This window comes from Rhineura floridana, chromosome 1, assembly GCF_030035675.1.
Source record: "Rhineura floridana isolate rRhiFlo1 chromosome 1, rRhiFlo1.hap2, whole genome shotgun sequence".
In the NCBI taxonomy this organism is placed as follows: domain Eukaryota; kingdom Metazoa; phylum Chordata; class Lepidosauria; order Squamata; family Rhineuridae; genus Rhineura; species Rhineura floridana.
In genome coordinates this window covers 155420352-155434722 of record NC_084480.1, presented here as the reverse complement: position 1 = coordinate 155434722, position 14371 = coordinate 155420352, and the positions used below count along the sequence as shown (strand labels likewise).

The 14371-nt window shown below is 41.4% G+C and overlaps 1 protein-coding gene across 1 annotated transcript in view; it reads right to left on the bottom strand.

Annotated features, from left to right (window-relative positions):
• Positions 1-11272, bottom strand: part of HGD (homogentisate 1,2-dioxygenase) — a 53036-nt gene extending 41764 nt beyond the window's left edge. The window contains exons 1-2 of the mRNA XM_061638500.1: positions 11084-11272; positions 3219-3290 (exon numbers count right to left, since the gene is read on the bottom strand). Of these exons, the coding sequence (XP_061494484.1) occupies positions 3219-3290; positions 11084-11107 (96 nt within the window). The 5' untranslated portion in view covers positions 11108-11272. The remainder of the gene's footprint in view (positions 1-3218; positions 3291-11083) is intronic.
• Positions 11273-14371: the final 3099 nt, after the last annotated feature.

The following is a 14371-nucleotide window of genomic DNA, read 5'->3' as shown; positions in this document are numbered from 1 at the left end:
CTGGCTCAGTATAGAACACATAAGAAATACAGTTCCTTTCCAGAGGTGTACAGTCAGGGGCAGGAAAGTGAACAGGCTGCAGTTGGGCATCAAGTGATTGACACTCCATATTGGAAGTGCCTCAGAACAGCCAAAGTATATTCTGAAATGGGTTTTACGTGGTGTTTTGTTACTTCATAGCATTGGACAGTCAATGGGTGCCACGGACGTTTTGAGGGCAGGCGTTGGTTATATTATCCAACGTCGTTTGTATATATGGGTTTTTGTACTTGGAGGGAGAATGTGGCTTGGGGAAGCTAAATGCATGTTCTGTGCTAGATGTGTATTAAAGCCCCAATGCTTTAAAAAAAAGCAGTTCTGGGAGAAACTGTACAGGGGATCTCTCTCTCTCTCTCTCTCTAATTACAGCTTCTCTGCTTTACATTACCCAGATAGCCACCAGTTTCTCTCTCAGAGGACAAAAATGTCTATTTGCAGGAATGATGCAGTGCTCTTGCTGTTGATGAGTAGTGGTCTAAGGTGTATTCTAAGAGCTCTGGACTCTTACGCAGAGCTTGGAAAAGTTACTTTTTTGAACTACAACTCCCATCAGCCCAATCCAGTGGCCATGCTGGCTGGGGCTGATGGGAGTTGTAGTTTTAAAAAGTAACTTTTCCAAGCTCTGCTTACTGTAAAAATGAATTTCTGGCTATTAATTATGCTAAGTCCAAGGTCTTCATTTTCACTAGGAAGAGGATTAAGCACAGATGAGCACTCTGTTGAGCAGGTTACAACCTGCAGACATTTGAGGGTAATTTTCCATTCATCGGGCTACTGGAGAACCCTAATAAAAAATGACATAGGGAACGCTCAGAGGAGTACAAAGAGCACTGCTTCTTTTCTTTTTTTACACCAAAGGGGGTCAGTATATCCCTTCACCTCTGCAAGTATTCACAGCCAAGGTTAAAGCTCAGATGTTGTACAGTTCTCAGTTATGTGCTTATGGCACCTACGCCCCTTTCGAAGTTATTCCAACTAAATTTTTTTTTTTAACTTTAACTTTTTTATTAATCTTTTCATAAAATACATAAAAGAATCCACTTTACTTATCCCTCTTCCTCTCCCCTCATGGATTGACATTTACAATCAATTGTTTATATTTGAACTTTGTGCCAGAACAATCAATCTTATACGCAGCTTGTCAAGAGTTTCATCTTTGACCCCAAATGAGGCTGGTGGAAGGACGAATCCAGGCAAGTATATCTATTTAAGGCAGCTATCCAAATTCTATTGATCTGTCTTCTTCTTAGCAATCACTCATGACCGAGTAAGATTGTCTTCCAAAATACAGTCTTTAACAATGGATCCGTCTGAATCTGTATCCACCGCCGATGTACCAGACCATGACTAGGGGCTTCTGGAATTCACAGTCCTGTCCCCGTCGCCATTTGCCAATTGCCATGGCACTCTTGTTATGGAAGACGCCTGTGAGTGAATTTGTTTTATGTGGGAAGATCAGTGCACCACGATCAACACACAATCTTGACAGAAAAAGGCTTTGATTCAATGGCATGGATACCACGACAATTGGAAGTCCTTTATCTGCTGCAGCCTTCATCCGCCTTCACAGCCGTTGTAACATACACATTGTTATCCTCCGCCTGTTCTGCCGTTGAGGACTTTCTTGGATCGTTCTTTGTCTGGTTCCTCTCCCTTGACCTTACCGCCATGGGTGACCTAGCTGGGAGTACATGACTCCCGACGGCATCGCTCACAGGGTTCGCTCACCACTACAAGGTGACGATCTGTATAACTTTATTAAACAAATTTGATGTGGCCAGAAGAAAATCTATCTGGCATAGACCCGCCCCCCACCCCTACCCTTGGCTGGATTGGTGCATCCGTCAGAGTAATGCATGCACTTCCTGGTCTATCCAGCTGGGAATTACTCAGCAAACTGTCAGCGCCTTTGGTAGTTAATAATTTCAACAAAAATTGAACTGAGATTGTGTGCTGACACAGGGGTGCATAGTCAGCATGATTTTCCTATTCAGGTCTGCTCCAAACTGCGGCAGCCCTTGTGTTCCCATACTTGTATACACTTAATTAAACATTTTCAACTTAACCTTGTGCATCCCTTAGTGAGAATGAAATTTTCATGATCCCTCTTGCTCTCTGTCAGCAGGTCAGAGATCCAAATTATCTTCAGCTTCGCTTATTTTTGGCAGATGTGGAGCGCAATGACCATGCTTGCAATGGAAGAGGGGTCTCTCCTTGGTTTTCTTGCCCTGCTTGGCACTTCTGCGAGAGTTTGTTCTTTCTCACAGTTTCCCAGCTTTCATCTGATGTCTCACCGTGATTTCAGAGCCAATGGGAGGGCAGAAAAGCTTTTCCATTAGCTAGATTCAATGGTTTGCTATCAAAACATTGTATTGGAATGTTATGGTATTAATTTGATATGTTTTAATTGATTGATAGCCTGTTTTATGATGACGTTAAATGTGATAGTGTTTAAGTAATCAATTACAGTTATTGTCGGATTGTGAAATCTTGAAATTATTTGAAACTATTGTTATGGTTTCGAAATTATTGCTATTGATGTAGTGATTTGAATTTTTGTGCTATTGTAAGCCACTTTGAACATATTTATATGGAAAAGTGGGATATAAATTTAAGTAATAATAAATGAATGAATGAATAAGTAAAAACAATTTAGGAGGGTTCTTCATCAAGAACAGTTATGGCCTTAATAGGTGGGGGAAGTGGACACAGTTGGACATGTTTTATTACATTGTTCCTTTTATCGTGATGTTTGATTCAGTTTTATCACCCGAGTTTTACAGAAAATTCCTGGCAGATCTGACAAACTATATTTATCATACCTGAATATATTTCCCAGGTTATAGTTAAAGTGGCCAGTTTCTGTGCAGCTGCCAGCAGCTGCTGTAGATTGTTGATAAAATAATATTATTTTAATATTTTAGCATAGTTTCTATATTAGGGTCTGAGCATTTTTCTGCTATAATACTGTGCTATATTTTATACTGTTTTGGTTTGTATTCTATATGTGCTGGTCTTTGACCAAAATAAAAAAAATCATCTTATTCAATTTGCAAAGTAAATGTAATAAATTGGCTCTCTAAGCTGTGCTGGAAATTATCATGGAGGACTGGGTCACCTTGGATGCACTGTACAGTAGACTGCACTGTGAATAGCAGTATTTCAAATATGAGACATACCTGTCCTTCTGGTAAGGCTCCAGGGCAGCGTGGATCTTCAGAGTTAAACTCGTTACCAAATCCTGACATGTACTGCAAAAGAAAAGGTTGTTGCACACAATGAACCTTGTGTTTAACAATAGATATGCTCCTTTCCCCCCTTTTTCCCCTTCATCAGACTGCCTTCAAAATGTGCTCCATTTCGCACTCACAACCGGTGACCCACCTATAACAGATCAGGACTGCTTCGGATCCACAGCTGGCTCCTGCTCCTACAAACGTCTTCAGTTTTCACAGATTTGCTACCACCTACTAGACTCTGAACTTCACACTAGGGTGGCAGCACTTGACAGCTGATATTCCCTAGTACTGTGAGATGAATCTAGTTCATTCTCTTCCGTGGCCTAGGTTAGGGATGAGGAACTTTTTCTGCTTGAGGGCTGCTTTCCTTTATGGGCAATTTTTACCTTTGTGCAGCATGTAGCATTCCAGCCATGCAAAAGTCAGGAGGTTTGTATACCCCCACATCTCTTGGTTCTGTATCTAAGCAAGCAAATTGGCCTTGATGACAGTTCAAGGGCACAAACCAGCCAGCCCATCATGTTTGAGGAGAGTGTAGAGCACAACTGATGAGAGGTGTGGTCTGAAGGGGGACCTAGGCCTAGTTCTAAGCAAGGAGCATGCATGAGCTCTCTGTCATGTGGGAGAGAGTTAATTGAGCTTAGAAAGTAATAGTCAAAACCCAAATCCAAATTTAAGTTTTATTTAACATCAGAAGATGCTGGGAGTAATTAAAGCAATTAAAATTATGATTTCTAGCTAGTCTATACATTTGACATTTTAAATAGCAACTGGTTTCCAGGAGATGCAAGAATGAGTGAAAAATGTGCAAAAGCTGTCAGTTTTTCTCAGGAAAAAAAATCCTATTTTAAACCCAGCAGGTTTAGGAAAGGGGACTGAAGGAGAGTTTGACCTATTTGACTCCTGATGGAGTGAGGAGGTGAGGGATAGGATGGGGCATCTTGCAAATGAGAGTGGATATTCCACAATCTGGTGGGTTAGGGAATGCTTTGGGGGTAGAGCTTTGTCACATGAGGTTAGACATGTTCTCAACATCAAAAAAGATCAAAGGATAAAAGTAAGGGTAAGAATTAGATCAGTGATTCTCAAACGGTGCGCCCAGGCACACTGGTGCGCCCTAAGAGGTGGCTAGGTGTGCCTTAAATATTATGAAAGTATATTTTAAAAATGAGAAGAAACCCATTTGTATAGGGTAATAGTTTTCTATACTTTAAGTTATTTTTATTCATAGTTTAAAATATATTAATATATTTTTAATTTTGTACACGAAGTGCGCCAGAAAATTTTTATATGTTTTACAGTGCTCCGCGAACCAAAAACGTTTGAGAACCACTGAATTAGATAATACCCATCTCTCTCCCTGGTAGACAGATTAATTTAATTAAATAATTTAGTTCTGACTTACTGTTCGTGGTTTATTTGAAATTAACAGTCCTGGTTCAGACAACACATCAAGCTATACTATAGCTTGTTTGAACTGTGGGGTGGGCAGCATTGCACGGGGACCCAAATGGCAATGGGGAGGCACATCCATGATTAAACCATGGTTTAAGACAAGCTATAGTTTATTGTGAAATATGAACCAGGTCATTGTGTAAAAGGTGAAGTCTCTTCCTACAGCTACTGTTACTGAGCGAGAATCTCACTCTTTCTGTCTGTTCCTGATCAATCTGCTGCCCGTTTGCATGCTGCAAAAACTTGCCTAGACACAACAGGCAAGAGAGGAGAGATTGCTGGATTTGAATAAAAGGAGGGGCCATGAAAGGATTGAAGTCTGTGTTTGGGGTCTTCATACTGCCAAACTACACAATGTTACTCACATAGTGAGTGATACTTAAATGCAGTTCTTTCGTAGGTTTTTTTTTCCAAACAGCCAGTGCAGATTGGCAACCAGACCAGATTTAAACCTTCATATGGGGGTTGGGAGACCATTTAGTCCCCTCTCCCCTCCCCTGCGGGTCCAGTCCAGATTTCACCCCCAGCACCTACAATTAGAAAATGGTCCCATTAATTTCAATAGGACAAATTTTTGCAGTGCAAATTATGAGTACTATAGGGCTGAACCCACATTGAGGGAGAAAGGGTTAAAACACTCCTATCCTGCTAGATTCTTAAACTGGCTGTTTATCCACACATATCCCACACTTAAGATGAGAGTTATGTGTGGTTTGGCCCATGGTCCTCTGCTGCAGAGCAAATCTCCTTGGGTTGGGAAGTTGAGAGAGGGGATTCAGAGCTGAGGTGCTGTTTTTGAAGTAGGGATGGGGGAAAAAGAGATGGTAAGTTGATTTAAGATCCTTTCACAGGCTTTTCCTGGGAATCTCATCCTCACCTGCACCTTCAATGATAGTCTAGTTACTTGAATTTGTGTAATGATTTCCCCCCCCCCAAAAAAGTTGTCACCTGCCCTAGAATGCCTGCTCTTTAGTACTAAATGTACAGAACTGATGAAAGAGTACTCTCCTATACACATTTAGGGGGGATGGTCTTCGCTTTCCAGAAAAACAAGGTTTATACCTTCTTTCTGTCTTTATCATCTTAGAAGTAAAACCTACTGATGCATACATTTGCTAACTTAGTAATAATAATAATAATAATAATAATAATAATAATAATAATAATAATAATAATAATAATAATAATAATAAACTTTATTTCTACCCCACCCTTTTTTCCAATAGGACCCAGAGCGGCTTACAACTAAAAAACAACACCATTAAAACGTACAAAAGTATACAATTAAAAATAGAATTAAACTATGAGAAAAAACCATAAAACATACGTTAAAAACAGTGGACAATTTAAAATAATAAGATAATATAACGTAGTCGCCAATCCTATGACACTTAATCCTGCTCGTTCTCTATCCCAAATGCCCGTTGAAATAATTACTTGTCGCCGGAAAGACAGCAAGGAGGGGGCTGATCGCACCTCACTTGGAAGGGAGTTCCATAGCCTAGGGGCAGCCACCGAAAAGGCCCTAACTTAGTAGCCATGATCAGGTTAATAACCAATGTTTAATTCTATGCAACACTTGGCACTGGAGCCCTGTCAGATAATGGTGGTGTGAGGGGACTGATTGTGGCCTTTAAGCAACAAGAAAGAAAGGAAGAAAGAAAGAAAGAAAGAAAGGAAGAAAGAAAGAAAGAAAGAAAGAAAGAAAGAAAGAAAGAAAGAAAGAAAGAAAGAAAGAAAGAAAGAAAGAAAGAAATGAAAGAAAGAAAGAAAGAAAAAGAAAGAAAGAAAAACTTGCTCAACATGCCAAAGATCAGAATATAAAGAAACATTTTCTGAGTGCACTAGTCCTCTGCTTGTAGGGTCTTGTGTTTCTTTACAATGCAACTTCCTGCTTTTCAGATTGGGTAGACAAACAACACTCTTAACACCTGCATGTGTAAACCACGTCTCAGTCCTTTACTGGAAAAGAGCAGCTGACCTATAATTCTTGCTCCTCCTGCACATGTGCCCACCAGCACATCTCTCTGAACTGGTGTTTTGGTGTTTGTACAAATTCTTTACGGTATCCTGTGTCAAATAATGTGTGGATCAATTCAGTGCCATCTTGTAGAGGTCACTCTCTAGGAGGTATGGTTATATAATTTGGTGGTTATGATTTTGGCTATTATTTGTGGATGCATGCAGGCATGGGTGAATGCACCTGTCTTGTGGCCAGAGAAAATGTGGGGCAGAATGCAATTCAATGCCATCTCACAGATCTCCTACATATCTGGGTGTATCATTAGAGGTGGCCCAAATCTTATTGTATGTGCGCACACACTTCTTATTTGTAATTGTCATCTGGGACCATCACACATTTATGAGCATTATGCAAAAACAACTGATTTAACTGGAGATAATTATTATGGATCTCGAAATGGATAGTCCCCAAGTCATAGAGATATACCATATGTGCTTATCTTGGGATTTGGGGACATATACATTATTTTTCAAGATTAAGCTGTGTTTTGAACTTTTGTGCAAATAGGTGCTGGGAATTAACAACCATTTTAGCAACATATTTCTTTGTCAAAGGAAAAAATGTCATGCCTTCTACTTTCTATTTTGCTTACTCATGTTCCTACAGTGCTTAATGCAAATATATTTAAAAATTAATCTGGTAACATTTCATCTTTCGTTCGGCATTTTTCACAAAAATTGAGAGATGAAAGTTCAGCACAGCATAAAAAATTAAACAATGTTCATTTATTTAAATGACTTGAATATAAAGCTGAATGCTCTCATTGGAAGCTTGATGCTGGTCTACAAACCATGACCTTTCATTGAGAAGATTAGACAGCAGGCCTGGACAAATACTTTTGAAGTTGGATTTCATAGAATGGAATATGATTAAGGTTGCTCCTCAAGCACTGTGCATAATGCATTTTCTGAAGGCCACCCTGTTGATGGCTGGCTTTGAAGAACTATTTTGTTATTCAAGAATTCATTGTGGGCCTGCACATAAAATACAGAATGCAAGGTTGAGAAAAATATGGTTCAGGTATATAACTGTGCCTGTATGTGCATCTGGATAGACTAGAGGCACTACAGCACAACACAGACACCAGAGGCACAAGAACACTTCAGTCACCCACGCTAGTAATACAAGAGCTCAATATTTATTCTGTGTGTGGGTGTCAAACTCCCCAAATATTTTCCCCAGCCAAAAGGGAAGTATTTAAGCCACTGTGGCCGTTTGTCATATGTGCACACCCCAATACATGCACACTATCTTTTCTGGAATATTTGGCATTCTGACAGTGTAGCCCTAATGATTATGTGAATGAGAATTGTCAGCCCTGACCCATGTGATTAGGAGGCCATCAGTAGACAAGGGGGAAAAGAGGAAGGCTTGAGCTAAGCAAGCTCTATGAGTGGAAAAGAAGGAAAACACTGGAAAAAAGTACAAAGTGTGTTAGGTAGCTCCTCCCCTAATGGGATTCCTGCCCCTCCGTCCCAAGGTGGTGGCCTCTGCTCTAACTTATCCAAGTTGAGTTATAGGCCTGGCAACAAAGCTGTTTGGCACCGATGGCTAGACTAGTGAGGTACAGTCAATCTCAGCAGAAGGTAGCCAAATGCCCTCTTCCATTATATTGTTATATCTTATTAACAATGTTTTTAGGCTGGGTAGCCCACTGATGAGCCTTTTATATTTTTTTTTCTGTAGCAAATAATATCCTAATGAAAATCAGTTGCCATTTTATGATAGGGCTGTTTGCTTTCAGAAGAATATTGCCTCCCCTGCCCCAAGGACAGTGTCTTAGCCACTTTGGCACATGCCATCCACATTTAAACTCTTCACACAGGTTTGACTGAGCTTGGAAAAGTTACTTTTTTGAACTACAACTCCCATCAGCCCAATCAAGTGGCCATGCTGGCTGGGGCTGATGGGAGTTGTAGTTCAAAAAAGTAACTTTTCCAAGCTCTGGCACTTTACACCTAAGATAACACCTAACAATATAAAGTGTGAATATGATAAATTGTTGGTTTTTAAAAAAAAAATAAAAATAAACCACAAGCATCGTACAGGTACTCTTTGCGGGGAATTCCCATATAGATCTGCCCAGGCACCCAGATCTATCAAGGGCCTCCTGGCTGTGATGCAGCCTGCGGAAGTCCATCTTGATCAAGAGGCAGGAATTTTCATTTGTGGCATCCATTCTGTGAAAGGGTCTCCACGCTGAAATAAGGCAGACACTGACAGTGATGCTGTACTGGCACCTACTAAAAACAGTTTTTTTGTTGGCCTCTGTGATGGGCCCCAAGGGATTGCTCGTCCTTTATCTGAATCTTCCCCTTTACGTAGGCCATGCCCCTGGTCCACATCATCAACCACCAACTGGCCAATGGCTCTTGAGGAAACCACATGTGGGCATTGCCTGGAGGCTCCACCGTGCTAGAAGGCGCAAGGCAGGACATTCTCATCCATCTGCCTCTTGGGAGGGAAGGAGCAGAGCTGCAGGGCCTCACCAGAATGAAGGGTGGGGAAAGCTAGCCAATGTAAACAAGGGGAACAGGGGTAGCAGAAGTCCAGAGAACACGCAGGTCTTTATCTGAGGGCCTGCCACAAAAAAAAGGGAGGTGTGGCCCCTGCTCCTCTGCCAGAGACCATCTTCAGGCTTTCCCTTCTAAGCCCCATTGGATGGGGCCAAAGATGGAATAGGCCTCTTCCCCCACAGGAAGGCCTAGGAGTCCTGGACTTAAGGCCAACAGCACAGAAGCCAGGCACCCAGGAGAGGAGGCTTACAGAGGGACTGTGCTTATTGTTGAGAGTAACCTGGAAAATGGGGGAAGCTGGCCTGTGAAGCAACAGACCTGAAATAAAAGCTGTACTTGTAGCAGACCAGATTTGAGCCACTTCCTCGTTTCACCTCTTAGTCCGCGGGCCCAGGGAAGATATGCAACACCTCTCTTGATGTGCCCCTTCCCCTTGAGCTATAGTAAAGAAGCCTTTGGTGGTCATTGACACCCGCTTGTTGTGGTATCTGGTTTAAACTAAATTTTGCCCCGACTTTAAAGTCGCTTGAAAGTATTTTCAGTGACTTTTTTTATAAACCACCTTGCAACCTTGCCTTGAAGAAAGATTTAAAATAAAATGAAATGTTAGCAGCAGCTCCCTGTTGAAGGCCTGACTAGCTGTGCTTATTTTAAAAGGTGAAACCAGCTACGGGGGTGACAGAAGTAGGTGAGGTTAGCCCCTCTACCACCAAATGCTATTTTTCTGCTTGAGATCCCACCTCTGCCATTACATGCATTCATTGGCAAACTCAGTTACTTTTGTGTTATGTTTTAACTACTGCTTGAAAATGCTTAACTTTGACAGTATTGTATGGAATTACGTTGTATCCTTTCTACGCAAGCTGCCTTGAGAGAGCTACGTCCTAGAAATCTTCAAAATAAAATAAGCAATGTGCTACATGGCCAAAAGCCATCACTGGAACTGTGCATGGGGAAAAACAGAGGCATCTCTATCTCAAATAATGCCAACTTTCCCCCCCTGACAGGGCTCATATGTTTTGAGTCCCAACTCAGTGCTTTGTGCAAATGGTCATCATGCAACATTCAAGCTGGGCTTTAGATTTGCAAAGTCAGACAGCAAAGTCAGGCCGCAGCTCTCTGCTAGAGTGGTTTTCATGGTACAATTTTTTGAAAAAAATCTTACAGTGAGGCTGGAAATTGCTTGTGCAGTCTGGGACCTTTGGAGTTAATTGAAAGGTATGCAAGAGTGAGGCAAACGATCAGCATGATTGGCTGATTGAGGAACACCCCCAGAATAGCAAGAGGACGTGTGTTGGGGGAGGGGATGCCAAATCCATAGCGTTTGTAGAGAAAGGACAGTCTGTCTTGTGAAATTTATAGCAATTGCAATCTGCCGTTAAAAAGGAACTCCTCATGTAACGGAAATCTAGACAACCACAATCTGAATGTGAAAAGGGATTTGGTTAAAAAGAACTGGTGCTTAAAACGTTTCAGATTAGCAAAGCAAATGAATCTAAGAAGTTTAAAAATCTGCAGTTAAATGAGTAAGTAAATAAGAGCCAGCTCCTCTCAGTCCAAGCCAAATAACTGGTAGCAAAACACTTCCCCAGCACACATCTGGATTCAAAGTGCATCCATACATCTAGTTTCCATCCGGCACACTGAAAGCATTTGCAGTCAGGATTCCAAATAAGGTTTGAAAGGGATTCACCACCAACACAGCAGTCTGAATCAAAGCATTCTATAGATCTCCTGAGTAAGCATTATTATTAGAAGGGGAGGGAAATGTTGAGCTTTTCCAGTCAAAGCTCCAGGCCCTCGGTCCTTACCTTCAGTTCTACCATTCTTTCCATGTTCCTTGACTTTACTGGGGCAGTCACAAAAGCTAAGCCAGATGTTTTGTCCAAACGATAGCCAGTGAGTTTCAATGATGGAATGTCCTTGATTTCCTTCTGGCAGCAGCTGGGGACAGTCACAACAGTGTGATAGCAGACTCTACTCTGCAAGTGAGAAAGTCCAAGAGATGTTTCAAACTATTTACTCAACTGAGCCTGGGTTTAATAAGAAACAGGCTTCTCTGCTGGAACAAACTGAGGGATTGATCTTTACAGTTCAATCAAGAAAAGAAAAGAAGGGGAACTCGTTCAGCAGTTTTTGGTCGTTTGTTTCAGGTATTGTTAGCAAGGAAAAAAGAAAGCTTAATTCTAAATAATTTTTTAAAAATAATTTAAATAGTAAGAAATATTTAGAATTCTGACATACAAACATAAAATCTTAAGTCAATTCAGGTTTATAAAACTATACATTTTTCCACTTTTCACCTGTGGAATGATATGCCATCTGGGGAGAGACCGTTTCTTCAGATCTGGGCTGAAACAACGCTATATCAACATGCCAGAACATGATCCAGTCATTTTTTTTAATTATAAAATACCAAATACATAAAATAAGACATACAATAAAACATGATCCAGTCTAACTGTTGGCTGACATATGTGAAGTGGCTGATTCTACAGCTGACCAAATTGTGTTTTAATATGAGCCAGTTTCACTAATCAAACTTCCAATATTTTCATCCAGGCAGAGGAGCACAATTTTGAATCCCAGGTAATCATAAAACTGTGTAAGCACAATCTGTTTGAACCCAAGAGCATATTTAGTGATAAATTTTCTGAATTAAAACAGGAACTTGTTGGCATTACTATTCATAATCTCAGTTGATCCCTTACCTGGAGTAACAAGATAATTAGGCAACAAAAACAAATTTAAATATACTAATATTTTGAATTTAGTACATAAAATTGGCCTATTTACAAATTATATGGCAAATTACATCAATTTTATCAGTTGGTATCCTACACAAATGCTAGAATTTACAATTCAAGGCTGAGACAGCCCCATGGTTCCAAGCTACACAGGAAGTGGATTGGACTGTGAAAGACCAACCCAAATTGTGTTTGCATTTTGACAAATTTGTAGGGCAATACAATATCTCAGAGAGGAGGTCAGGTCTCCTGCTCCCCTGGTGCATTCACTATAGCTACCCAATTCCCCTGCTTTTTAAAGTTGGATAGAAGTATCTGTGGGCTATAGGTGTATTCTTAAACCACAAGGTTTTTTGCCTATTAGTGAATTTCTCTGGTTTTTAATCTGGGAGGTAAGAAATGGGATCCTTTGCAAGTTTGCCGAGAATGGATGAATCATTTCCATGCTTATTGAGTTCAGTGGGATTTACTCCCCTGCAATCATGGTTAGGATAGGTGAAACTAACCACAGGGGATGGGGAGGAGGGGAGCAGGCAGGAAGGGGAGGAGAAAGGCAGGTTTGATCATTTGCATGTTTATTGAGTTTATTTACTCCTGTGCAATCATGCTTAGGATAGGTAAAACTGACCATGGGGAGGAAAGTCTGGAGTGGGAATGGGAGGAGGAAGAAGGAAGAGGGGAGAAGAGGAGGAAGGGAGGAGGGAGAGGGGAAAGGCAGGTCTGATCATTTGCATGCTTATTGAGTTCAATGGGATTTACTCCTGTGCAATCATGGCTAGAATAGGTAAAACTGACCATGGGGGAGGAGGAGGGGAGAGTAGAGGGAAGGAAGAAAGGTGGAGAGGGAAACAGAAGAAGTGGGAGGGGGAAAGGGGATTGGAAGGGGAGGGATGAAGGAAGGAGGAAAGGGGCAAAAGGGAAGGGAGGGAGGAGGGCAGGTTTGACCATTTGTATGCGTATTGAGTTCAATGGGATTTACTCTCATGCAATTATGCTTGAAAATGAAATGGACTGCCTTCAAGTCAATTCTGAATTATGGTAACCCTTTCAAATTGATTACAACTTATGGTGACCCTATGAATCAGTGATCTCTAAGAGCATCTGTCATGAACCACCCTGTTCAGTTCTTGTAGGTTCAGGTCTGTGGCTTCCTTTATGGAATCTCTTGTTTGGCCTATGAACAAGGTTTCCATGGTAAGCGGTATTCAGAGATGGTTTATCATTGCCTTCCTCTGAGGCTGAGAGGCAGTGACTGGCCCAAGGTCACCCAGTGAGCTTCATGGCTGTGTGGGGATTTGAACCCTGGTCTCCCAGGTCATAGTCCTAGGATAGGTAAAACTGACCATGGGGGAGGAGGAGGGGGAGGGTACAGGAAGGGGGAGGGAATGGGCAAGAGGGAGGGGATAGGAGGGAGGAGGAGGGGAATGGTTTGACCATTTGCATGCTTTTTGAGTTCAGTGGGATTTACTCCTGTGCAATCATGCTTAGGATAGGTGAAAATGACCTGGGGGAAGGGATTGTGTGGGTGGGCACTGGGCAGAGGGGAAGCCCCTTTCTTGGAAAACATTGTGAACAGTATCATTCTTTTTCAGGGTTTTCCCCACCTTTTTATTCTACAGCAGGCACATTTAGCCTCCCACCCAAATTTAAAACAAAGCTGTCCCTGGCCACATCCACACCAGAGTGTTATTTCACTTTAGGCAGTCATGGCTTCTCCAAAGAATCCTGGAAGTGTAGTTAGCGAAGGGTGCTGAGAGGTGCCAGGAAATGTCCTGTTCCACTCACAAAGCTTCAATCAGAGCAGCAGAGGAGAGTGTCGCTGTGGGAGGGTGTGGTGTGACTATCATGAAAGGTCCCTGCACTTCTGAATTTGCCACTACACTACTGCACCCACCCACCCCCAAAAAAGCAAAAAGTAGGTCCCCAAAACAGGCAAACCCCCAATCAAACTATAGTGTGTAGTGGGCAGGGGAAGAAAAGAGGTCCTTCTACATTTCAAAATGACAAAAGGCTGAAGTTGAGAGCTCTGTAGATAGTAGACCAGTACTACCTGCAATAAGCGCACTTGAGTCCCCCATGAAAGGACAATGTACAATGCTGAAATTCCCCACTGTTTCTAGGGTTTAATAAAATGTAAGGAGTGGTAAAACATTATTCTGGAGATAACACTGGTATAACTGAGTTTTCTTTTCTTACTACTTTCATGTTGTTTTTTCCATATAGTAAGAATTATAATTTAACTAAATACATCGGCCAAGATCCAAAGACCCACTTAGGCTAATGCGTGCTTTTGGTTTTTTTCCTGGAATTTTAGGGAATCACCAGTGTATGTGGAATAACCATACCGTTAAT